Source organism: Oncorhynchus mykiss, chromosome Y, assembly GCF_013265735.2.
Source record: "Oncorhynchus mykiss isolate Arlee chromosome Y, USDA_OmykA_1.1, whole genome shotgun sequence".
Classification (NCBI taxonomy): domain Eukaryota; kingdom Metazoa; phylum Chordata; class Actinopteri; order Salmoniformes; family Salmonidae; genus Oncorhynchus; species Oncorhynchus mykiss.
This window is the reverse complement of record NC_048593.1, coordinates 19,882,739-19,909,302: the sequence shown is the minus strand read 5'-3', so window position 1 is coordinate 19,909,302 and position 26,564 is coordinate 19,882,739. Positions and strand designations below refer to the sequence as shown.

At 42.2% G+C, this 26,564-nt stretch overlaps 1 protein-coding gene and 1 long non-coding RNA gene across 3 annotated transcripts; one reads left to right on the top strand and one right to left on the bottom strand.

Annotated features, from left to right (window-relative positions):
• Positions 1–824: 824 nt before the first annotated feature.
• On the bottom strand, positions 825–4,519 carry LOC118936353. Its single transcript, XR_002471487.2, has 3 exons — positions 3,277–4,519; positions 2,574–2,743; positions 825–2,379 (listed from the first exon to the last, which is right to left on the bottom strand). It is a non-coding gene; the product is annotated as an uncharacterized LOC118936353 (long non-coding RNA).
• On the top strand, positions 3,430–26,541 carry traf2 (tumor necrosis factor receptor associated factor 2). 2 transcript variants are annotated; one of them, XM_021590205.2, is made up of 11 exons: positions 3,430–3,540; positions 5,862–6,070; positions 8,538–8,616; positions 8,829–8,927; positions 21,475–21,636; positions 21,792–21,866; positions 22,692–22,766; positions 24,191–24,430; positions 24,693–24,996; positions 25,288–25,436; positions 25,698–26,541. In XM_021590205.2, exons 2-11 carry the CDS (start codon positions 5,892–5,894, stop codon positions 25,914–25,916), a joined length of 1,581 nt encoding a protein of 526 aa, XP_021445880.1. In that variant the 5' UTR covers positions 3,430–3,540; positions 5,862–5,891; the 3' UTR covers positions 25,917–26,541.
• The last annotated feature ends 23 nt before the right edge of the window (positions 26,542–26,564 follow it).

Here is a 26,564-nt window from a genome sequence, read left to right as displayed (position 1 = left end):
AATCCGTGTGCGGGAGATCTTCACTTTCTACTTCTTCAGAGGGTGCTGGACACTGGCAACACCATAGACTACACTGTGCGCAACCAAAAGCTATTTTTAAGAGCCATCCACATTGCAATGAGAGTATTCTCATATTTTACTTAGCTATGTCAACTGCAGTTATTCAATTCCCAGTTTCTCTCCCTTTGATTTCTACTTCTCAGGTAAGGGTGCTGTCTGTACAAAAACAAAACAGGCTATTTTAAGTCACCCATATTGAAAAAAATGTAGAACAATTAGACACCCTATAACCCACACCTACACACTCATGTATCAATCGGATTGTGTTGTACAAATAGCAGGCTCAGGTGTAACTGTGGCTCCTTTCACCTTCAAAGAATAGGCAAAAGGACCAACCATGGAGAATAACTACGCTATATTGTTTGTTTTCGTGTGTCTGTGCATGTTTTTCGGTATAAAGTACTAGAGTGGACACCAGGTGAGGCCACATACAGATTCCTGTTGAACGCTGTCTCTTTAAACTACCTTATTTTCTCAATAAGTCGCACCTTCACTTCATCCCTCTCCTCCCTTCTCCCTAAATCCTCTAGGTTATATCAGCTGTGTCAGTGAACCCCTCCCGCATCTGAACTGGCTACATACAGGGCACAGCATGATGAGAGGTAAGAGGTCACTTGGTCAGGTCAACAGGAAGTGTTATGCTTAACATTGAAATACAGATAGAGATGTAGTACTCCCAGAGTTAATGATACAAGGTCAGTTTAGTATGTCACCTCCTTATGATTATGATGACTGACAGTGTTAGAATAAAAAAAAAACAAGGCTTAATAATGCGATCCCGCTCTTTATTTGCCAAGGTAGAGTACATGATCAGTGAATATATTCAAATTACAGGCTACAATGTGGGGATCTAATGCTTGGTAATAACTACATGTATTTACAACTTGCATCCTTGGCACAATAAAGTTATTTTATACTCTATCCAAAGACTTTATTAATGCCATTCATGTTTTAAGTCGATACAACCGGCTATGATAGCTAGGTTCTGGCCTAATATTTAAGGTTCCCTCCACAGATCAGCTACATAGCTAGCTATACATCCACAGGCATACAGGTATTTTTTATCCTCCACTACACAATAAGCAAGAAAATAGTTAGCTACGTTACTCCAGCTGCATTGCATGGCAAATATCAGCAAGGCAAGCTTCCAAAATTATACATTAAAATTAGCAGTAAATGCTTAAGCTAGCTAGATTCTTTACATCCACTGTTTCACAAGACTACAGCCTGGTTTGCTGGTTCTCTCAGGAGTCCGTAAAACATTAAACACTAATTACAATTCTATGTAGCCAGTTCAGATGCAGGAGGGGTTCACTGACACAGCTGATATAACCTAGAGGATTTATGGAGAAGAGGAGAAAGGGATGAAGTGAAGAGAGACTGATTGTGAAAATAAGGTAGTTGAACAGTAATCTGTGTGTGTGGCCTCACCTGGTGTCCACACCACACTAAGCGGCTGCAGAGTACTTTATGCTGAAAAACATGAACGGACACACGAGGACAAACAATATAGTGTAGTTATAGAAATAATGAAGTGTCTTGCTATTCTCCATGGTTGGCCATCTTGCCTATTATTTCAAGGTGAAAGGAGCCAGTTATACACCTGAGCAACACAATCAATCAATCAGATTGATACATGTGTGTAGGTGTGGGTTATAGGGTGTCTAATTGTTCTACATATTTTCAATATGAGTGATTTGAAATGGCTGCTTTATTTTTGTACAGACATCAGCACCCTCACCCGAGAAGTAGAAATCAAAGGGAGAGAAACTGGGAATTGAATAACTGCAGTAAGTAAATGGAAGAACACTGTTATTGCAATGTGAATGACTCTTAAAAGAGCATTTGGTTGTGCATAGTCTATGGAGTTGCCAGGGAACAACACCCTCTTCGAAGAAGTAGGAGGTTGATCTCCGTCTCTCCGTCTCAGTCTTGCTGCGTTGCTGGACCCCATCCTTGAAACATCCTGCAGAGCCTCGTGTCCATCCTCATTAAGTTATTTTGTTATTGAACCTTTATTTAACTAGGCAAGCCAGTTAAGAACAAATTATTATTTATAATGATGGCCTAGGAACAGTGGGTAACTGCCTTGTTCAGGGGCAGCACGAGGGATTTGATCTAGCAACCTTTTGGTTACTGGCCCAATGCTCTAACCACTAGGCTACCTGCCACCCCAAAGTTATGCAGGACGCAGGTAGCCTTCACCCAACTGAATTCCTCCAGCAGGCAGTCCTAGATGGCCCTGGTCACCCATCCTTGCAGTGCCCTACACGTTAACTGTAGGAAATCGTTTTGAAGGAATCTCCAGTTACAAAGCATCTGTAGGAATATGGAAGACAATCTAATTATTAGACTTTTACATCACCAGGTCATTGTGGATTACTAAAGTATAATATTCCTGATAACAAATCATGATAACATTGGATAGATAGATCCATGGGCACACATATGTGTAGCATGTGACAATAACAGGATCATATTAAGGATAGCATCACAAATGAATACATAAATACCACTTAAAGCTTGATGATGAGTTGACCATTTGTATCAGCTGTGCAGTGCTAAGGCAAAAACAAAAATGTGCACCCCTTTGAGTCCCCAGGACCAGGTGAACCACTGCTCTTCATTGGGACCTCTTCATCTGCAGACAGGTTTCATAGCTCTTTATTTGAGGACAGAAAACCTCACAAGAAACAGACTTCATTAGTCAAATTACACCGCACTGAATATTGTTACTATTATCTCCATCCTCACTTCTAGGGACAGGAACCACACAAAAGTACCTGCCCTATCCAGAATAGCCTACTCTCTCACTGACAGTTGGCCAGGTCGCAGTTGTAAATGAGAACTTGTTCTCAATTAGCCTATCTGGTTAAATAAAGGTGAAATAAAATAAAGTCGGGCTGCTATCCTATCACCCTCCTCCATGGCTGTTAACTAGCTAACGTTAGCTACAAATGCATTTGGAGTTTGTTTATCACTGTAAAAAAAAAAAAAAAAATCAAGATAGCTAACTATTATGAAGTTAGGCAGATGGTGAGATTTAATTCACTTAGCTAGCTATCTAGAGTATTTGAAGTTGGCTAGACAGCTAGCTAGCCAACTAAGTTAGCTCATTTAGCAGCTTATGAGTTAGCCTGCACTACAGCTAACGTTAGTTAGCTAATAATACGTCGTTTTTTATTTTTTTTACATTTTCGAAATGTATTTACTTACTTGAACAGGTTCTCCCAGCCATGTGGACAATTGGAAACAGGTCAGTAAAGTTTGTTTGTCCCCAGAGCGTTTTAGAGGATAATTACTGTTTAACTATGTACCCATTTCATAATGGGTACATAACACGCCTACAAGCCAGTCACAATATGGGCGCAGCAATTTACTGCTAGTGTACAGTCACCGTAATAAGTCACGTGGGCTGGTGTTGCAAAGCAACAGAAAAAGTACAGCACAAAAAGCTGTAGTACATTGGGCCTTAATTTGGTAAGTACAACACTTCCTTATTTTTTGTAGGTTGGATGAATGGCCATGATATTGGGACTCGCTCACCCCGAAAACCTTTTCAGTATGCAGGTAGTGCACTGCTGAGAAGAAAGTCAACGTTAACGTTATGCCACTGGCAGAGAAAGTCAACGTTATGCCGTAAATGCCTAGTACGACAGTTGAGCAAGATGTCCACTGGCAAGGAAAAAAGGAAAGGGACAGACCTACTTAGAAAATGTTTTCTGTACCGTGGCTGCATCTCTACGGTACATGCAGTTTAAAGTAGTTTTTCTGGATCAGCGTGCGTTTGCAGTTGTCAAAACAAGAATATTGTTTCAGTTAGATTTCTCAAATTGTCTGGGGGGGAAGTTGGACGTTGACGCTGGAGCTCATTTACTGCATTGCCACACAATGTATTAAAGGTGCAATATGCAGAAATCGCTCTGCCATTTTCAGTTTTTATGACAAAACAAGGAGTAATTGTGTAGAGCATCATTGTACCATCTAAACCACAGTGAAATATATTTTCCACAACCAAGAATATTGTATGTTCAGTTATTTGACGCTTGTATACAAAACTTATGAATGGAAGCATAGGAATAGCACACATAGAACATATCTACCATGTCTTAGACTAGCTTTCAAAAACTCAAAAGTACTATTTGGAGAACAGCAAAAACAAACAAAAAGGACCCTAGCCATTAATTATTATGTTTAAAGGTATGTGGAAAGGCATATACAATTTCAAGCACTACTAATTTACTTGTGTAACAACATCACCTTTTAAACCTCTTTTCTCTTTCTCTTGGTGACTTCACTTTACAATTTCAAACTATTACAAGAATCCTCTCTCTCTGAGACTAAAATGATTAAGCGTCAATTCAATCTGTCCATACTAGAGGTCGACCGATTATGATTTTTATATACCGATACCGATTATTGGAGAACAAAAAAAGCCGATACCGATTAATCGTCCAATTTTTATAGATATATTTGTAATAATGACAACAATACTGAATGAACAATGAACACTTTTATTTTAACTTAATATAATACATAAATAACATCTATTTAGTCTCAAATAAATAATGAAACATGTTCAATTTGGTTTAAATAATGCAAAAACACAGTGTTGGAGAAGAAAGTTAAAAGTGCAATATGTGCCATATAAAAAAGCTAACGTTTAAGTTCCTTGCTCAGAACATGAGAACATATGAAAGCTGGTGGTTCAATAATCCCAGTTCTTCAATATTCCCAGTTAAGATGTTTTATGTTGTAGTTATTATAGGAATTATGACGATTTGACTATTTCTCTATACCATTTGTATTTCATGTAGCTTTGTTCTTATAGGCACTTTAGTTTTGCCAGCCTAATCTCGGGAATTGATAGGCTTGAAGTCATAAACAGCGCTGTGCTTCAAGCATTGCTAAGAGCTGCTGGCAAACGCAGTACAGTGCTGTAAAATTCTGGCTAATTAATTACGGTCACACAGTTCACAACGAGCCAGGCGGCCTAAACTGTTGTATATACCCTGACACTGCTTGCACTGAACGCAAGAGAAGTGACACAATTTATGATTATGTGAAGATTGATTGTTTTTTACAAGATACATTTAATGCTAGCTAGCAACTTACCGTGGCTCATTGCAGCCACAGGGTCCTTTTGAAGAATGTAACAGCCTGCTGTAATGTAATGTCAGCCTGCTACGCAGTTTTCTCTTGGATTGCAATGGCAATGCAATGGCAATGCAATTCTCTTGGACGCCATAATCGGCATCCAAAAAGGCAGATTGTTCAAAACTTGAAATCGTCCCTAATTAATCGGTCATGTCGATTAATCGATCGACCTCTAGTCCATACTGCAGGTCTGCCTGCCAAGCCACTCCTGTCCTGTCTCTTTTTGAATTAATTATCTGTTGATTACTAAGTACTGCTACATATTGCATTTATTTGTTGTTTTGACCTGAGGTGAAAGGTTGAATGACAGAAATGTGCTTAGACGACATACAGCGAAGTTGGCTTTTTTTTTGCATGAATCCCATGTGCAACAACCCATATTTCCTGTGAGTTCTAGGTCATTTTTTATTTTACTAGGCAAGTCAGTTAAGAACAAATTCTTATTTTCAATGACGGCCTAGGAACAGTGGGTTAACTGCCTGTTCAGGGGCAGAACGACAGATTGTACCTTGTCAGCTCGGGGGTTTGAACTTGCAACCTCCCGGTTACTAGTCCAACGCTCTAACCACTAGGCTATGCTGCCGCCCCATAGGGTGTGGTTAATCCATTCGCTAAATATTAAGGTTTGATATTTGTTTACACAGGAAAGCTGTATGAGACGTTGATGGAGAGGCATGGCCCGCATATCTCTACCCTCTTTGGACTCCTCCCTTCCAGGGATACCCCAAAGTGTCCTGGCTGTTTCCATGGAAGCGAAGTACCAATGCCAGCAGTGTCACCAGGTCCTGAGGAAGCCAGTCCAGGCTCAGTGTGGACATCGTTTCTGTGTCCATTGTTTCAAACTGCTCACCAGGTAGACTACTGTAGCTCTTCACCTCATCCCCACTACAGGCTCTGCAACCCCCCACCCTTCCTCAAGTTCCCCTTACTTTAATTAACCCTTTCTTACTGGGCATGATGCTCCACCACACGAAGTCCTGCTGTAGCTATTCCACTGCAGTGTCTCTCTGTGGTGGTGATGGTGGTGTTGGTTCCTTGGCTCCCATCAGCATCTTGCCCTTCCACTTAACTCAGCCCCTGTCTGGATGAGTCAGCACGGGATTCTGTGTGTCAGTCTGCGGTGGATGTGTGGTAGGATTGGGCAGTATATACATTTCCATCCCTCCATACTATGCCTGTGGCATCCAAATATTATCTTAATCCAGGAGTAGATTGTCTCGGCTGCTGTTACCAAGAAGCTTGGTAAGCCACTTAACTAACATTAGCAAGTTAGCAAAACCCCGCTGGAGAGAATTTATTTGGCACATCTTAGATAGTTAACTTAATAGTTAAAAGATATATAGCTGGCAAACATTTAGTAGTTAATTTCATACAAGAGTAACTTGATCACCTCACTTAAGTTGCGCTGTAGAGATGACTCCCCTCACAAAGCTCCCATTTTGCTCCTTGTGCTTCTTTATAAACAAACGCACATGATTGGCTCAAACCGCTGTTTTGGGAAACTAGTTCCGGTAAGCTTCATAATGAAAAATTATGAAGCGCGTGCTGCACGAGAGTGAGTGACTCACAAGGCTCTGGTCTCTCATCGTTGTGTTCTTGTAAACAAACACCACGTGACTGGGGACTACCGTAAACTGAAATGAAGAACGCAATGTTCTTTATCTCCTAACATATTGCACAAGTAGGTACAAATATTCAAATGTATAAAAAATACGTAAAATAAATAGTTTCAGCGGTTTTGAAAAATCATCCCGTGGCTTTTTCCAAATACCCCGGTATACTGTATACCGCCCAGGTTCCAAATACCCCGATATACGGTATACTGCCCAAGCCTAGTGTGTGGTAGCCAGTCAGATTAACACCAATACTGGTCCAGCCTCGACTGGAACTATCTGGAATGGATCTTACCTCTGGTGGTGCAACTGGACCAAGCTGCTCTTGCGGATTCTTACTAAATATGTCTTCTCACTGGGAGTTTAACCATGTCACCATCTCACACTGCAGCTAAATCTGTTTATTTGTGTTTTGTTCATTTCATTATAAAACATTGTAGCTCTATTAACTTTGGGCACATTTTTTCTTCTGTGATTATGGAAAATATATTTCACAGTGGTTTAGATGGTACGAGGATGCTCTACACAATTGCTTCTTGTTTTCACACCTTTAAAGAGAAGTGGAACCATGTACGTTTTTATACTTCACCTGCTGCTAGAAATTTAGATATTTTTGCCGCTTCATTTGTTAACTTGAGTAAAAAATGGTGCAGTGGAATGTGAAAGAAGATAGAGTGACGCTTCAGCTTTTCTTAGTTCCAGGATGTCCTGATTATCATCTGATTAAAATCGGAGTATGTTCAAGACGACATGCATTTTTTAACTTGCAAAGTGACATTGTCAGAGATCAGACTACGTAGAATCTGCACGGGAAAGAACAACAATAAGTTAAAGTGTATGTGGATGCCTGGAAGATAATTGTAAATACTGGATGGGTGATTAGTTGTTTAATAAGGAGAAACAGACGTTCAACTACGAATCCTCACTGTCAGAGTCTTAACTAATTTAATATGATATATTTCACTACAATTCAGGTCAAATACATTGTACTTGAAGTGCTATATTGGTGCTGATGTTGAAATTCAAGGGACAATAATTTGGTAATTCCAGGAATTTGTACAATTTGTAATCCTGTTTCGCTTTAAACTCACAAGAAACTCCAGTTGCCACATGTCATTTTCTAAGAATTGAAAGGGGAGAGGTTTCAACATGAAGCTAGCTGGTCATGGTTGGTTATCTAAATGCATTCCACATAGTAAGTGGTTTCTAGTCATGAACCCACACAGAAAACTCATAGGGGAACTATTATCTTCATTCACAGCCCTCCTCCGTATACTGGTGGTCTGACTCCTCCTTCACACTAAAGCCTCTCAATCTGTGGATTTAAACATCAACCTTTTAATTTGTTTGCATCTTTGTGTTGCCTTGCATACTGATGCGCCTGTCGTTGTATGTCTTGCCCGTGCCCACTAATTGTAGTATTCTTAATACCTATTATTACAATGTCTTTGCAATGGATCTCGTTGGGCAAGTCTTGAAGTGACTTGCCCATTTGTGTTTATATATGTTTATCTGTATACTCCAAAGTGCTATATATGCTACGTAATTACATGATTCATCTTTCTAGTTTAACCCTGTACTCTGTAGCCTACTGGTAATCATTGTAAATGTGGGTAGTGGTTCAGGCGAGGCTAAGAGCCCTCTAGTTGTTGGCCACTGAAATAATTTTGTACTGTAAAATCACATGACGTGTGTCTCCATCATCAGCTCCGGCCCAAAGCCCTGTGAAGCCTGTCGACAGGAGGAGATATATGAGGAGCCACAGTCCATTCTCAATAGTAATGAGGTAAGGCTCCGTTCCATTCATTTAACTTCTAACAACATCTCTGGTGAATCATGTTGCTCCTGGCGAAAAAAGGATATGGATTTCATTCATCTAAAGTATTTATTACAGTTCAATGTTTAAGACCCCCCCCCCAGTCTGGTTGAACAGTAACAGTGAATGTGACAACTACTGTGTGTAATTAGAGTACTCTTTGTTCTTTTCACCTCCCTCAGGCTTTTCCAGACAATGCAGCTGGTAGAGAAATCGCCAGCCTGCCTGCCAAATGTATCAGTGAGGGATGCTCTTGGACTGGTTGCATAAAAGAATATGAGGTATAGTATGGAGTTAATGCTTATGTTTTACTGGGTTGTCATTGGGTGATTCAAATGAGAATATCTTGTGCATGTTTTGAATTTGAGTTACCTGATTGGACGTCCCTCATGTCTCTCGTGTTGAGAGCCAATAGCAAAGGCACACAGTAGCAATCTGACATGCTGACCAGACTGCCCCCATTGTGTGTGCGATCGTTGCAAAATAAATGTACATATACATGTTATTCAATAATTGTATCTGCATAGCCAGGTGCTAAAATAGAACTTGGTCCCGCCTCTCCCATCTACTCATTGGTTTTTACAAGCGTATACCCACATGGGTGGTTGAAAGATGAACGAGGTCCACAGTCCAGCACAGTTGGTGGCGATTAATGCACCTTAAAGTTAGTTTCCAATCACCATATAAAATCCACAGAAGAAGAAGAATGAACAGGAGAGATTAATCAAAGAAAACTAACTAAATAAAGCTATGTTTCACCTTTTTATCTGTGAATAAATTGTCGGAGAACACATGATTTTGTGTGACTCAGAATGGGTCAAAATTCTGCAAAGATCCAGCACAAAAAAAGGGACCATGTGTATTTCAGGTAAAACATCAACCCATGTTTATCTCCCTGGACAAATTAGCTAGCAATGCAAGCTAGCTAAATGTACATGAATATTTCATAGAGTATGTATTTTAACCTGCCCCTAAATTAATATATTTGGTTCACAGTTGGTTTTAGTATTTTAACCTGCATGTCATGAAGGCGTCTGGTGGGGATAGACAAAATCAACACGTGGAACGGGTTTGGTTGTCATGTGAGAGTGAAACAGGATCTGCCTTTGTTATATGACTTGGAAAGTCCCTGGAGTTTTTTTTAATGAGTCCTGTTAGGCGGAGAGTGGAAAGTACCCAAGACCTGCAGGCTTAGATTTACATTCTGTTTACCATCTGTCTTGAGTAGTCTGAGAAATGTATAATAATACTGATAAACTGCAAATTATTGTATTGTTGTTAAGACTAATTTAACTGTAAATCCATTTGTCCATCGATTGTAGAGACTGAAAACAGGAAGAGAGGGGAGTTTTATGAGGAAGCAAACCTTGTCCTTCTGCCAAGAGTTAAACTAACATGTACTGTTGTTGTATAACAGGGAATGTTAGGGAGGGGAAAGTTTTAAGTTCATTGCTCTTTTATTTCTTCAGTTTGAGCACATTTGTATCTACTCGTAGGTTATAACTGTGTGTTTTGTGGGGGATGTTAAAAGGCTGTCATCTGTAAATATGTCTGGTTATTCAGTAAAAAGTTTTTTGGGGGGTTAATGTGCTTCCTCAGAACTGTGGATAGAATTGTATTTACTTTCACAATGGGGAAGAAAAGAAGTGAGACTGTCTATGCTACATTTCTAGGGCCGATTCAGCAGAATGTTTTTGTGTTCATGCAGATTGTGCAGTTAAATGTCATGCTGACAACCAACTTGATGATTAGCACAACCTGTGCTAAAAATGTTTTATCGTGTAGGCGTTTCGTGTTGGTTCATTGGCCTTTTAATGTTGTCGTTGTCTGTGGGAGATTATTTGGAGTCAGTAACAGGTATTCAGTGGACTATAAAAAAAACAACCTGTGTTTACTGTAGGATTCACTGGGAAGTGGAAAGACAAACAGTGTTGCTAATAATATATTTTTTTTAAATTTCACCTTTATTAACCAGGTAGGCTAGTTGAGAACAAGTTCTCATTTACAACTGCGACCTGGCCAAGATGAAGCAAAGCAGTGCGACACAAACAACAACACATGGAATAAACAAGCATACAGTCAATAACACAATAGAAAGAAAAAAAAGAAAGTCTATATATAGCGTGTGCAAATGGCGTGAGGTGGTAAGGCAATAAATAGGCCATAGTAGCAAGTAATTACAATTTAGCAAATTAACACTGGAGTGATAAATGTGCAGATGGTGATGTGCAAGTAGAAATACTGGTGTGCAAAAGCGCAGAAAAGTAAATAAAAACAATATGGGGATGAGGTAAGTAGATTGGGTGGGCTATTTACAGATGGGCTATGTATAGCTGCAGCGATTGGTTAGCTGCTCAGATAAGCTGATGTTTAAAGTTAGTGAGGGAAATATAAGTCTCCAGCTTCAGCGATATTTGCAATTCGTTCCAGTCATTGGCAGCAGAGAACTAGAAGGAAAGGCGGCCAAAGGAGGTGTTTGCTTTGGGAATGACCAGTGAGATATACCTGCTGGAGCACGTGCTACGGGTGGGTGTTGTTATGGCGACCAGTGAGCTGAGATAAGGCGGAGCTTTACCTAGCATAGACTTATAGATGACTTGGAGCCAGTGGGTCTGGCGACGAATATGTAGCGAAGGCCAGCCGACTAGAGCATACAGGTCGCTGTGGTGGGTGGTATAAGGGGCTTTGGTGACAAAACGGATGGCACTGTGATAGACTGCATCCAGTTTGCTGAGTAGAGTATTGGAAGCTATTTTGTAAATGACATCACCGAAATCGAGGATCGGTAGGATAGTCAGTTTTACGAGGGTATGTTTGGCTGTGTGAGTGAAGGATGCTTTGTTGCGAAATAGGAAGCCAATTCTATATTTAATTTTGGATTGGATATGTTTAATATGAGTCTGGAAGGAGAGTTTACAGTCTAGCCAGACACCTAGGTATTTGTAGTTGTCCACATATTCTAAGTCAGAACCGTCCAGAGTAGTGATGCTAGTCGGGCGGGCAGGTGCGGGCATCGAACGGTTGAAGAGCATGCATTTAAGAGCAGTTGTATGGCATTGAAGCTTGTTTGGAGGTTTGTTAACACAGTGTCCAAAGAAGGGCCAGATGTATACAGAATGGTGTCATCTGCGTAGAGGTGGATCAGAGAATCACCCGCAGCAAGAGCGATATCGTTGGTATATACAGAGAAAAGAGTCAGCCTGAGAATTGAACCCTGTGGCACCCCCATAGAGACTGCCAGAGGTCCGGACAACAGGCCCTCCGATTTGACACACTGAACTCTATCTGAGAAGTAGTTGGTGAACCAGGCGAGGCAGTCATTTGAGAAACTAAGGCTGTTGAGTCTGCCGATAAGAATATGGTGATTGACAGAGTCGAAAACCTTGGTCAGGTCGATGAAGACGGCTGCGAGTACCGTCTTTTATCGATGGCGGTTATGATATCGTTTAGTACCTTGAGCATAGCCGAGGTGCACCCGTGGCCAGCTCGAAAACCAGATTGCACAGCGGAGAAGGTACGGTGGGGATTCGAAATGGTCCTGTGATCTGTTTATTAACTTGACTTTCGAAGACTTTAGAAAGGCAGGGCAGGATGGATATAGGTCTATAGCAGTTTGGATCTAGAGTGTCACCCCCTTTTGAAGAGGGGGATGACCGCGGCAGCTTTCCAATCTTTGGGGATCTAGGATGATAAGAAAGAGAGGTTGAACAGACTGGTAATAGGGGTTGCAACAGTGGCGGCATATAATTTTAGAAAGAGAGGGTCCAGATTGTCTAGCCCAGTTGATTTGTACGGGTCCAGGTTTTGCAGCTCTTTCTGAACATCTGCTATCTGGATTTTGGTTAAGGAGAAGCTGGGGAGGCTTGGGCATGTCGCTGCGGGGGGTGCGGAGCCGTTAGCCGTGGTTGGGGTAGCCAGGAGGAAAGCATGGCCAGCCGTAGAGAAATGCTTATTGAAAATCTCGATTATCATGGATTTATTGGTGGTGACAGTTTTACCTAGCCTCAGTGCAGTGGGCAGCTGGGAGGAGGTGATCTTATTCTCCATGGACACTACAGTGTCCCAAAACTTTTTGGAGTTAGAGCTACAGGATGCAAATTTCTGTTTGAAAAAGCTAGTCTTTGCTTTCCTGACTGACTGCGTGTATTGGTTCCTGACTACCCTGAAAATGTATTTGGACTATTTGGACTATTCGACGCTACTGCAGTCCACCACAGGATGTTTTTGTATTTGGAGGGCAAGTTGGTCTGGATAATATCTATGAGGGTGCCCATGTTTACGGATTTACATTGACATAGGCGGAACTGTTTCGTGAGTTTCCAAATTAGGAAAATACTTTAGACAAGTCGTTATTGTTTTTAGTTATGGTTAAGGTTGGCTTGGGGATATTTTAGAGAAGGGTTGGTAAGGGTATTTGGAAAAACATGCTCACTTACCTGCTCTGCTGCCTTCTTGAGACTGAATGAGCAAAGACAGGGGAAAGATGGCAACACTCTTCTCTCCCCCCACCCCCTTCTCCTCCCACCTGCTTGAAAAAAATTTGGCTAGAGCAGGACTGACATTTACTGTAACGATTCACAAGTAGATGGATTAATTTGTATTTGACTTTGTATTTTAACTGTTGTAGTTGTGAGGCACAATTAATTCAACACTTGGCACACAGTGGTTGAATAAGCAATTTTGAGTTCTTGTTGCACAACCGCAAGCCGTTTCAATATGCAATTTCATGCAACACCAAAACAACCACAATAGGCCATACTCTCACAAACACATACAAAGTTTCCCATCTCACACAACACCTTTTTCTATACATGAACAATATTTAAGTAGAGCAGTGTTTCATATATGAATCTGTTGTCAGTTTAGTTTACAACCATAAAGAGTTTCACACTTTAAAAGTCAATTGTGGCATCTACTGCAGTTCTCTGTAATGTGTAAGGTCACCACGGTCTAACCATACATCCTGCTCCATTGTGGCTGTTTTCAGTTAAACTAGATGTACTTCTTCTAACTGCCATAACTGGCTGCTTATAAACTCGTATGCAGCAGACTGGTTAACCATCAACCCAACTGTTATTTTAATCTTGCAAGCTATGACTTGCATAGAGCTGTGTTTACTGAATAGACAGGTTGTCCCTCTTAAGCCAAGGGAGTATGAGTAGGCTATAAAACGGCTATTGTTTTGGCTTATCGTTGATTTTAAAGGATGATTTATTACTGAGAACAGTGTAGCTCAGTCGGTAGAGCATGGCTTTTGCAGCGACAGGGTTGTGGGTTTGATTCCCACGAGGGACCAGTTTGAAAAATAAGTATTAAAATATATTCACTCACTACTATAACTCTGGATAAGAGCGTCTGCTAAATGACTAAAATGTAAAACGTGTTGCAGTCATGCCAAGTCTGCTCCTTTCATAACACAATGCTATTTAAAGATCTTTTAACTGTAAATGCATGTTCAGAAAGGAAACGCCACATCGAAATATTTATAACCATTTATTAAGCAATGAATAATGCAAGTCTTGGAGCTATAGGCTCTGCTCCTTCAGGGTAGCTCACTGCCCAAGCAAAGTGTCAATATATAATATAATATAAGCTATACCAATCCCCCAAAACAGCAGAACCTTACACCAGACGACTCTGTAGCTATGGCAGAAGCGCCATTTAGATATTATCGAATAGACCAGTTAAGTAATCTTACCATCGCAACAATGAATCCTATGTGAGAATCTTAACCACGTGTGGCATAAACTGAGCAACATGCGACTTCTATCCCTGGTGACGTACCGCTGGGTACCCTCGCTTGCCTACAGACAGAAACTAAAACAAGAGGCTCCCACGCTGAGGCCTGTCCAACGCTGGTCCGACCAAGCTGACTCCACACTCCAAGACTGCTTCCACCACGCTGACTGGGACATGTTTCGTATTGCGTCAGACAACAACATTGACGAATACGCTGATTCGGTGTGTGAGTTCATTAGAACGTGCGTTGAAGATGTCGTTCCCATAGCAACGATTAAAACATTCTCTAACCAGAAACCGTGGATTGATGGCAGCATTCGCGTGAAACTGAAAGCGCGAACCACTGCTTTTAATCAGGGCAAGGTGTCTGGTAACATGACCGAATACAAACAGTGCAGCTATTCCCTCCGCAAGGCTATCAAACAAGCTAAGCGTCAGTACAGAGACAAAGTAGAATCTCAATTCAACGGCTCAGACACGAGGCATGTGGCAGGGTCTACAGTCAATCACGGACTACAGGAAGAAATCCAGCCCAGTCACGGACCAGGATGTCCTGTTCCCAGGCAGACTAAATAACTTTTTTGCCCGCTTTGAGGACAATACAGTGCCACTGACACGGCCTGCAACGAAAACATGCGGTCTCTCCTTCACTGCAGCCGAGGTGAGTAAGACATTTAAAAGTGTTAACCCTCGCAAGGCTGCAGGCCCAGACGGCATCCCCAGCCGCACCCTCAGAGCATGCGCAGACCAGCTGGCCGGTGTGTTTACGGACATATTCAATCAATCCCTATACCAGTCTGCTGTTCCCACATGCTTCAAGAGGGCCACCATTGTTCCTGTTCCCAAGAAAGCTAAGGTAACTGAGCTAAACGACTACCGCCCCGTAGCACTCACTTCCGTCATCATGAAGTGCTTTGAGAGACTAGTCAAGGACCATATCACCTCCACCCTACCTGACACCCTAGACCCACTCCAATTTGCTTACCGCCCAAATAGGTCCACAGACGATGCAATCTCAACCACACTGCACACCGCCCTAACCCATCTGGACAAGAGGAATACCTATGTGAGAATGCTGTTCATTGACTACAGCTCGGCATTCAACACCATAGTACCCTCCAAGCTCGTCATCAAGCTCGAGACCCTGGGTCTCGACCCCGGCCTGTGCAACTGGGTACTGGACTTCCTGACGGGCCGCCCCCAGGTGGTGAGGGTAGGCAACAACATCTCCTCCCCGCTGATCCTCAACACTGGGGCCCCACAAGGGTGCGTTCTGAGCCCTCTCCTGTACTCCCTGTTCACCCACGACTGCGTGGCCACGCACGCCTCAAACTCAATCATCAAGTTTGCGGACGACACGACAGTGGTAGGCTTGATTACCAACAACGACGAGACGGCCTACAGGGAGGAGGTGAGGGCCCTCGGAGTGTGGTGTCAGGAAAATAACCTCACACTCAACAAAACTAAGGAGATGATTGTGGACTTCAGGAAACAGCAGAGGGAACACCCCCCTATCCACATCGATGGAACAGTAGTGGAGAGGGTAGCAAGTTTTAAGTTCCTCGGCATACACATCACAGACAAACTGAATTGGTCCACACACACAGACAGCATTGTGAACCTCAGGAGGCTGAAGAAATTCGGCTTGTCACCAAAAGCACTCACAAACTTCTACAGATGCACAATCGAGAGCATCCTGGCGGGCTGTATCACCGCCTGGTACGGCAACTGCTCCGCCCTCAACCGTAAGGCTCTCCAGAGGGTGGTGAGGTCTGCACAACGCATCACCGGGGGCAAACTACCTGCCCTCCAGGACACCTACACCACCCGATGTCACAGGAAGGCCATAAAGATCATCAAGGACATCAACCACCCGAGCCACTGCCTGTTCACCCCGCTATCATCCAGAAGGCGAGGTCAGTACAGGTGCATCAAAGCTGGGACCGAGAGACTGAAAAACAGCTTCTATCTCAAGGCCATCAGACTGTTAAACAGCCACCACTAACATTGAGTGGCTGCTGCCAACACACTGACACTGACTCAACTCCAGCCACTTTAATAATGGGAATTGATGGGAAATGATGTAAATATATCACTAGCCACTTTAAACAATGCTACCTTATATAATGTTACTTACCCTACATTATTCATCTCATATGCATACGTATATACTGTACTCTATATCATCGACTGTATCCTTATGTAATACATGTATCACTAGCCACTTTAACTATGCCACTTTGTTTACATACTCATCTCATATGTATATACTGTACTCGATACCATCTACTGTATCTTGCCTATGCTGCTCTGTACCATCACTCATTCATATATCCTTATGTACATATTCTTTATCCCCTTACACTGTGTACAAGACAGTAGTTTTGGAATTGTTAGTTAGATTACTTGTTGGTTATTACTGCATTGTCGGAACTAGAAGCACAAGTATTTCGCTACACTCGCATTAACATCTGCTAACCATGTGTATGTGACAAATAAAATTTTATTTTGATTTGATTTGAGGCATGATGATCTTCATCTTGGCACGTGAACTATCTGCCTATCTTGCCAACACACACTGAACAAAAATATAAACGCAACGATTTTACTGAGTTACAGTTCAGATAAGGAAATCAGTCAATTGAAATAAATAAATGAGTCTCTCATGGCCCTCTATGGATTTCACATGACTGAGCGGGACGCAGCCATGGGTGGGCTTGGCTTCCACCCACTGGGAAGCCATGCCCTCCACCCACTGGGAAGCCATGCCCAGACTATCATAATTAGTTTTCCCCCACAAAAAGGCTTTAGTACAGATAGAAATACTCCCCAGTCTCATCAGCTGTCTGGATAGCTGGCCTTAGATGATCCCGTAGGTGAAGAAGCCGGATGTGGATGTCCTGGGCTGGCGTGGTTACACGTGGTCTGCAGTTGTGAGGCTGGTTGAACATACTGCCAAATTCTCTAAAACAATGCTTATGGTAGAGAAATTAACATTAAATTATTTTGTAACAGCTCTGGTAGACATTCCTGCAGTCAACATGCCAGTTGCACGCTCCCTCAACTTGAGACATCTGTAGCTGTCACGTTCTGTTATGTCTTTGTTTTGGTATGGTCAGGGCGTGAGTTGGGTGGGTTGTCTATGTTAGTTTTTCTATGATTTGCTATTTCTGTGTTTGGCCTGGTATGGTTCTCAATCAGAGGCAGCTGTCAATTGTTGTCCCTGATTGAGAACCATATTTAGGGAGCCTGTTTTCTATTGTGTTTCGTGGGTGATTATTTTCTGTTGTCTGCACCAGCCAGAACTGTTTTCAGTCATTTCTCTTTGGTATTTTTGTTATTTCCGTGTTCATTTTAATAAATATGGACACATACCACGCTGCACCTTGGTCCTCACCTTCTTCCACCAACAACGGCCGTTACAGTAGCATTGTGTTGTGACAAAACTGCACATTTTAGTAGCCTTTTATTGTCACCAGTCCAATAATGATCATGCGGTTTAATCAGCTTCTTGATATACCCCACCTGTTAGGTGGCTGGATTATCTTGGCAAAGGAGAAATGCTCACTAACAGGGATATAAACAAATTTATGCACAGACATTTCGTACGTATGGAGCATTTCTGGGATTATTTTATTTCAGTTCATGGACCATGGGACCAACGCTATACATATTGCATTTATATTTTTGTTCAGTGTGTGTGTGTACGGTACCTGTTAGATATTGGGGGCATCCTGGGATGTGCTTTTCTATGTTATTGCTGTAAGAGTGTGTTTGCTAGCATGCTCTATAAAGGTCGCATTAGCCCCTGCTATTTCAGTTATTTCCATGCTGACAGACAAATCACGAATCTATAGCCATCGACATACTATTGTCCTGCACATCTAATGTGCTTCCTTGTGTCTATTGTCGGAATAAACACCAATCAACTGGGATCGCTGGCTGGACAGTTCTTTCTTTAAAAACACAACGGAAGAGTTACGAAGTACGAACACAATCTTTTACACTGGGGCCGAGACCAGTCTTCTTGTCTTTGCTGGACATCTGTTGCATCAGTGATGAACAATGGATCGCCCAGCGTGGCTAGTGGTCGACATTGCAGATACATTGTTTTCTGTTAAAACCTTAGTGATCACTGTTTTACAGCCTGTGTTCGTAATGGCTGCTCAGTGAAACGACCTTTCCTGATTTGTCATAGATGCTTGCTAAAAAAACTTTCATGAGCAAGCCTTCCTGCATGAACTGGCCTCTGTAAAATAGTATAGAATTAGCTTGATCCCCTCTGTCGAAGACACTTGGACCTTCTTTTTTTATATTTTCAGTGCTATTATTAACAAACACGACCCCATAAAGAAAATGAGAATTAAAAACAGATTCAGGCCCTGGTTCAACCGTGATCTTGCATAGTTACTCCACCTCAAGAATTGCATTTGGCGAAAGGCTCGGCACACGCATACTCAGGCTGACTGGCTCTCGTTTAGGCAAATGAGAAATAAGGGAACTCAGGCTATCCGGAAGGCTGAAGTTAGTTACTTTAAAGAGCAGTTCTTTCTCTGTGGGTCTAACCCCAAGAAGTTCTGAAACTGTTAAAGAGCTGGAGAATAAACCCTCCTCCCCACAGCTGCCCATGTCCCTTAAAGTTGATGATGTGGTTGTTACTGACTGAGCTCTTTAATCCCCACTTCATTAAGTCAGGATTTCTATTTGACTCAGCCATGCCTCTTTGCCCGTTCAACATTTCCTCATCTCCCACCCCTTTTAATACGACTATCCCTGATGCTTCTCCCTCTTTTTCCCCTGCCCTGCTAAATGTTGCACATTTATTACAAATAAAAAAACAGAAATACCTTATTTATATAAAGTATTCAGACCCTTTGCTATGAGACTCAAAATTTTGCTCAGATGCATCATGTTTCCATTGATCGTCCTTGAGATGTTTCTAGAACTTGATTGGAGTCCACCTGTGGTAAATTCAATTGATTGGAGAGGATTTGGAAAGACACACACCTGTCTATATAAGATCCCACAGTTGACAGTGCATGTCAGAGCAAAAACCAAGCCATGAGGTCGAAGGAATTGTCCATAGAGATCCGAGACAGGGTTGTGTCAAGGCACAGATCTGGGGAAGGGAACCAAAACATTTCTGAAGCATTGAAGGTCCCCAAGAACACAGTGGCCTCCATAATTCTTAAATGGAAGAAGTTTGGAACCACAAGGCTCACTGATGAAACCAAGATTGAATTCTTAGGCCTGAATGCCAAGTGTCACATCTGGAAGAAAGCTGGCACCATACCTACAGTGAAGCATGGTGGTGGCAGCATCATGCTGTGGGGATGTTTTTCAGCGGCAAGGATTGGGAGACTAGTCAGGATCGAGGAAAAGATGAACGGAGCAAACTACAGAGAGATCAGTGATGAAAACCTGCTCCAGAGTGCTCAGGACCTTAAACTTGGGCGAATGTTCGCCTTCCAACAGGACAACGACCCTAAGCACACAGCCAAGACAACACTGGAGTGGCTTCAGGACAAGTCTCTGAATGTCCTTGAGTGACACAGCCAGAGCCCGGACTTAAACCCGATCGAACATCTCTGGAGAGACCTGAAAATAGCTGTGCATATACTTTCTGAATGCACTGTGTATCTTGAGCGTAGAGGACCACTAGGATTCTGGCCAATCCTGAATAGGTTGTTTAGCCAACCTCAAGATCCGATAAGGCGCAGTGATATCTGGGAAAGCTCTGGATAGGCATGATTGATACTCACCTCTAATTGGTACCATCTCAGCTGATGTGTCAGCAGGCGGGGCACTCTGGTTTTCTTTCTGAACTGGCTCAGCTTAATTACTTCTAAATGGCATTTGCTTTAAAGCCACTCTTTTTGTGTCAGGAATTTCCATTGACATTAAGTTTGACAAGGAAATGTATATATTGCACGCTCAATCTTAAAACATGCAAATGCATGCAAGGATAAAGATTAACACAGACTACAGTGGCTGGTTTTGGTTGTCCTTTCCCTCTTCAGTCCCGAGATCCCAACAAAAATAGGCTTTTCATTTATCTGACCTTCATTTATCTGCATGTCCAGCCCTTATATTTAGCTTCACAATGAAGTGTTTTACTATTTTATTTTCAGGACAACCAGCGCTACAAGTAGAAAACAAAACAATTTGACATAAACAGTTGCATTCATGAGTTTTATAGACAAATGTCAATATAATAATAAGGTCCGTCAAAGCAAAAACATGATAAAAATTATTTTAAATGAATGCTGTAAGTACAGAAATCACTGGGAATTGAATGTCCAACTAGTCAGTGACAAGTGTTTGGAGTTTGACAGCAACTATGTGAGCTAATCACAGTGCTATAGACACTATGTCCTGGGATTTCCTATGATCTACAGTGGGGAGAACAAGTATTTGATACACTGCCGATTTTGCAGGTTTTCCTACTTACAAAGCATGTAGAGGTGTGTAATTTTTTATCATAGGTACACTTCAACTGTGAGAGACAGAATCTAAAACAAAAATCCAGAAAATCACATTGTATGATTTTTAAGTAATTAATTTGCATTTCCACCCAACACATTCCAAAGCCATCGGTCTTTCTACAGAGACCCATTATATTTCACTCCTTATACACTATGTGTCTGATTTATCATGTCTTTAATATCTCAATGTTCAAAGTTTACCCCGAATCCAACACCACTCTGGTGTAGCTTGTGCGCATCATAGAGCAGAACATGTTGCATGTCGGTGAGAGTCTCAGCTTTTCATAGATAGCTTTTAGTAGTTTGTAGCTCAAACCATTAGGACTCTACAGACGTTTTTTGTGGAAAAAAAGACCTGGCCCGGGCCCCTTCGGGATCTGTCATTGTCTCAACAACACTGGTCTCGTTTAGCCCCTGTTAATCCCACAGATAAATGGTTGGTATCTATGGAAGAAATCCAATGGTACAACCCAAACGTCTGTAGCTCAAACACATTATGTTTAAAAGGGGTTAAAGTCAAAAACTCGGTGGGACTCATTGGGTTAATACTGCCACACGTTTCTGCAAATGGTCAGTGGTAAAACTCTTTGTTTTTGTTTCCCAGGCACAACACGAGGGCAAGTGTGAGTATGAGCGAGTACCATGTGAAACCTGCCAGGTCCTCATCCTGCGCAGTGAAAAAGAGAGGCATAATGAGAGAGAATGTGAAGCAAGGACATTGAACTGCAAGTACTGCAAAGTCTCCTTCAACTTCAAGGAAATCAAGGTGAGACACATATCTGGAAAACACCAATGGCCAACAAATGTACAAGTGGACACAGTACTCCAGACAGTCAGATTCTGATGAGATGGTTATGGAATGTGTGGATTCTGAGATGAACTGATATTCTCATACCAACTCCCACTCCTTATCTAATACAGGCTCATGATGAAATCTGCCAGAAGTTTCCCATGCAGTGCAAGGACTGTGGAAAGAAAAAGATCCCACGGGAAAAGGTCTGTCCTCTACTGTGTCTTTTAAAAGTCTTCATTTGGCTTGCTTTCTAGGTCAATTAATCGTATCTTATCAGCCGTGGTCCTATACAGTTTCTGCTTTAAATAAATATACATTGTTGCCTAGTCAAGTGGAGTAGGCCAGAGCATGAACAGACTCATTTACCACTCTTTAATAGAAGTAGGTCTCACTATGAAGTCTTCTCATAACAGAACTAAGAAGGTAGTTGCACTTTGTTTGAGTTAGCCCTTTGAACTTAGAGTAAAATAACCTCAACAGTCATCTACTTTCACATTTGAAATGATTGTAATGCGGTGCGTGCTGGTGACAGGGAAGTCAGGCGCAGGAGAATGAACTTGGTAAAAATGGAGCTGTTTAATAAACATTCAAAAATCTCAGAAAACCAAAGTATACAAAAATAACATAGTGTGCAAAACCCGTCGCACACCAGAACAAATAACACACCTACATACAACACACAATCTCTGACAAGGACATGAGGGGAAACAGAGGGTTAAATACACACCTACATACAACAAACAATCTCTGACAAGGACATGAGGGGAAACAGAGGGTTAAATACACAACGTGTAATGAATGGGATTGGAACCAGGTGTGTAGGAAGACGAGACAAAACCAATGGAAAATTAAAAATGGATCAATGATGGCTAGAAGGTTGGTGACGTCGACCGCCGAACACCACCCAAAGAAGGAGAGGGACCGACTTCGGCGGAAGTCGTGACAATAATGCCGGTTATTTTCAGGGTTAAGCCCCAATTTAATCTCCATAACCCCCTGATCTTTCTCTTTCTGTTCTCTCCCTGCAGTTTCTAGATCACAGCAGATCCTGTGCCAAGTCTAAGACTGCATGTCCGTTCAGTGAGGTCGGCTGCAAGGTTGTGGTGTGTATAGAAGATCAATTATATCTATTCAGATAAGGTTTTATCTACAGTATATGATGATGGCCTTCTTAGATATTTGAAAAATGCATATCTTTGATTGTAATGTCCCAGACAGCTCTTGAATACGGTTTCCTGTTTGTCAGAGGAAACTGGTTTGTTTTTCTCAGTTTTCTCCTATGACTTGCCCTCATCTGACAGTCAAATAAATCTGGCTAAATTTGTAGTCGTTTGGATCAAGAAAAATCCCCTCTTTCCTCTTGTTTTTCTGAGTAACCTTGACTACTCCATGGCATGCAGACAGTGAATAATGTTCTGTTGATTGTTTGGTTTATAGTTAGACCTTTATAATTAGACACTTGTGGCAACTTCTTGGTTGAAGCACAAGTAGTATCCAACCTAGTAGTACGTACAGCATGATCTGACATCTACCTGGCCATTGTTGTGGTGCAAAAATTGTCTGTCCTCGGTTGTAACACTCACCCTAACCCTAACCCTACTGCGTTCCAAACTGCCTCTGGAAGCAACATCAGCACAATAATTGATTGTTGGTGTAAAGCTTGTCCCCATTGAACTCTGTAGCAGTGGAAACGCGTTCTCTGGAGTGTTGAAGTCACGCTTCACCGTTGTGGCAGTCCAACGGACGGATCTGCGTTTGGCGGATGCCAAGAGAATGCTACCTGCCCGAATGCAACTGTAAATATAGGTGGAGGAGGAATAATGGTCTGGGGATGTCTTTCATGGTTCGGGCTAGGCCCCTTTGTTCCAGTGAAGGGAAATCTTAATGCTACATCATACAATGGCATTCTAGATGATTCTGTGCTTCCAACTTTGTGACAACAACAGTTTGGGGAAGGCCCTTTCCTGTTTCAGCATGACAATGCCGGCGTTCACAAAGCGATGTCCATACAGAAATGGTTTGTCGAGATCGGTGTGGAAGAAATTGACTGGCCTGCACAGAGCCCTGACATCAATCCCATCGAACACTATTGGGATGAATTGGAACGCCGACTGCGAAGCCAGTCCTAATCTTCTAACACCTCATTAATGCTCTTGTGGCTGAATGGAAGCAAGTCCCCGCAGCAATGTTCCAACATCTATTGGAAAGCCTTCCCAGAAGAGTGGAGTTTGTTATAGCAGCAAAGGGGGGACCAACTCCATTTTAATGCCCATGATTCTGGAATGAGATGTTTGACGAGCAGGTGTCCACATATTTTCTTGGGTATTAGACACACCCTCAACAGAGAGACGTCTCAAAAGAGACATCTAGTGTTTGAGAGTAAATGTTCTGAGCTTTATGTGCATTCCCCTACAATTGAACTCCAGCTTGAATCTCAATATTGAAGGGCATCTAAAATTGACACTGAACAGTATGATACAGACTAGTTAACTCAATGTGCTTAACGCCTTGTGTTGTGTCAACACAGATTGATAATGGGAAGCACAGTGACCACGAGCAGACTAGTGTCATGGAGCACCTGCGTCTGATCCTGGCGACGATGTCTCTGGTGCGGCTTCAGCGTCCAGAGGCCCCAGGGCTGGGGGAGTGGCAGGAGGACTCTGGGCTGGGCCTGTACCGCGCTCCCGAGGATGGAGCCACAGCTACTGCAGCCACAGATGGGGGAGGAGCTGCTGCCTCTGGACAGACCTTTGGTCTTGACCACAAGGTTGGCTTAATTTGGTCTGATGCATTTGATGAATAGGAAATACTACGGAAGCTATTGTTGTCTTATATATTGTTTTAAAGCTTCCCTTGTTTAACAGGACAATGTCAACCAAGCTGTTAAATGATAAATTGGATTGGCATCCTACTTGTTATTGAACTCTTACAGATGGCCTGAATACTAATCCATACAGAGATGTTGCAGATGCAGTAACACATAATGAAGGACTTGTCTTCATTGTATTCTCTGTGTTGTGGTCCTGCAGGTGAGAGCACTGGAGAATATAGTGTGTGTACTGAACAGGGAAGTAGAGAGGAGTTCTCTCACTTTAGAGGCCTTCTCACGGCAACATCGTCTAGACCAAGACAAGATTGAGAACCTCGGCAACAAGGTACGTCAACTAGAGCGTACTCTCACCATGCGGGACCTACAACTGGCTGAGACAGACCAGACTCTGAGAGAACTCCAGTTTTGCACCTTTGATGGTGTCTTTGTCTGGAAGATCGCCGACTTCTCACGGCGCCGCCAGGATGCTGTGGCCGGGCGAACACCCGCTATGTTCTCACCAGGTTAGATCTGCCCTGATTATTTTATTCTTATGTTATTCACCGGTCCTTATGGCCTGCAGTTACAAGTTGACTGGCTTTAACTTGAAAATCCTTCTATCTTCATTTAGGAAAATCTGATTAGATATCTTTCTTTTTATGTCCTTGCTCTTTAGTGTATCATAAGTATACCATACTCTATGCACATTTATGGCAATGTAATTCCACAAGTATGCACTCATTTTTACCACAAGTGACTCAATAAGTCACAGATGCACATACTGTGATTCTAATATAGTTCCTCTTATCCCGTAGCATTCTACTCAAGTAAATATGGCTATAAGATGTGTCTGAGACTGTATCTGAATGGGGACGGAACGGGTCGAGGGACTCACCTTTCTCTTTTCTTCGTGGTGATGAGGGGCAAGTGTGACGCTCTGCTCAAATGGCCCTTCAGTCAGAAGGTAAGACTTGAGTAAATAAGGGATACGAAGTATATTGAAAGCATGAGCTTTCCAATAGAATTCCAGGCACTGGAATCTATGCCAAGGTACATTGAAGCTGTTCTGGCTCGTAGTGGCCCAACACCCTATTACGACATTTAGTTTTTGTTTCCTTTATTTTGTCTGTTACCTGTGTCTAACATTAGTAACTACAACAAAATGCATTATAGTAAAAACTAAATATTAATTCTCCGTCCTCTTTCCTCGTTCTCTTCCCTGCAGGTGACACTGATGCTGCTGGATCAGAATAACAGGGAGCATATCATTGATGCCTTCCGGCCTGATGTAAGCTCCACCTCTTTCCAGCGGCCAATCAGTGAGATGAACATAGCCAGTGGCTGCCCACTCTTCTGCCCATTGGCTAAACTGGCAGGCAAGAGCTCCTACCTTAGGGATGACACCATTTTCATCAAGGCCATTGTAGACCTCACAGGCCTGTAGTGACTGTGGAAGTCAAAGGCTTGTAGAAGTGGTGGTCAAAGGTCTGTAGAAACAGGAAGGGGTAGTTAAAGGCCCAAAAATGCACAGCAGAAAAACACACACAATGATGACTTATGACCATAAAATACATTTAATTATAAATATATTAAATAATATAATATAATTATAAGCATAATCTAGGCAGTGTCTATTTAGCCAGCTAACAGCATTTGAATAAACTCAGGTGGGTCAGAAATTCTCTCAGGGAGAGCGCTATCTCAAGCGTTCGGTCCATTCGTCAGATCTGCAGGATTATATAGATATTGTGAATTGTATTCATTGAAGGCACTGGGAGTCACATTTGTGGAACCATCAAGTGTGCAGGATGCACCACCAGTTGCATGATAAGGCATTTACAGGGTATTTCCAACATATTGTTAATCAGATTGCAATGGAGGGTCTAGTCCACCCCATATGGGCCATCTACAAGTGACGTATTGTTCACCATAGTTCACACTGTAATATTTAAAGTGATAGTTACAGAGTCTTATAGTGGATGTCAGAAATAGATCTCGCATATGGGACAATGGAGCGCCCTTCACTGGTAACGAAAAGAGAGATCAGTAGATTGGACACCATTGCCTTGAATTAATAAGTCTCAACATCCTT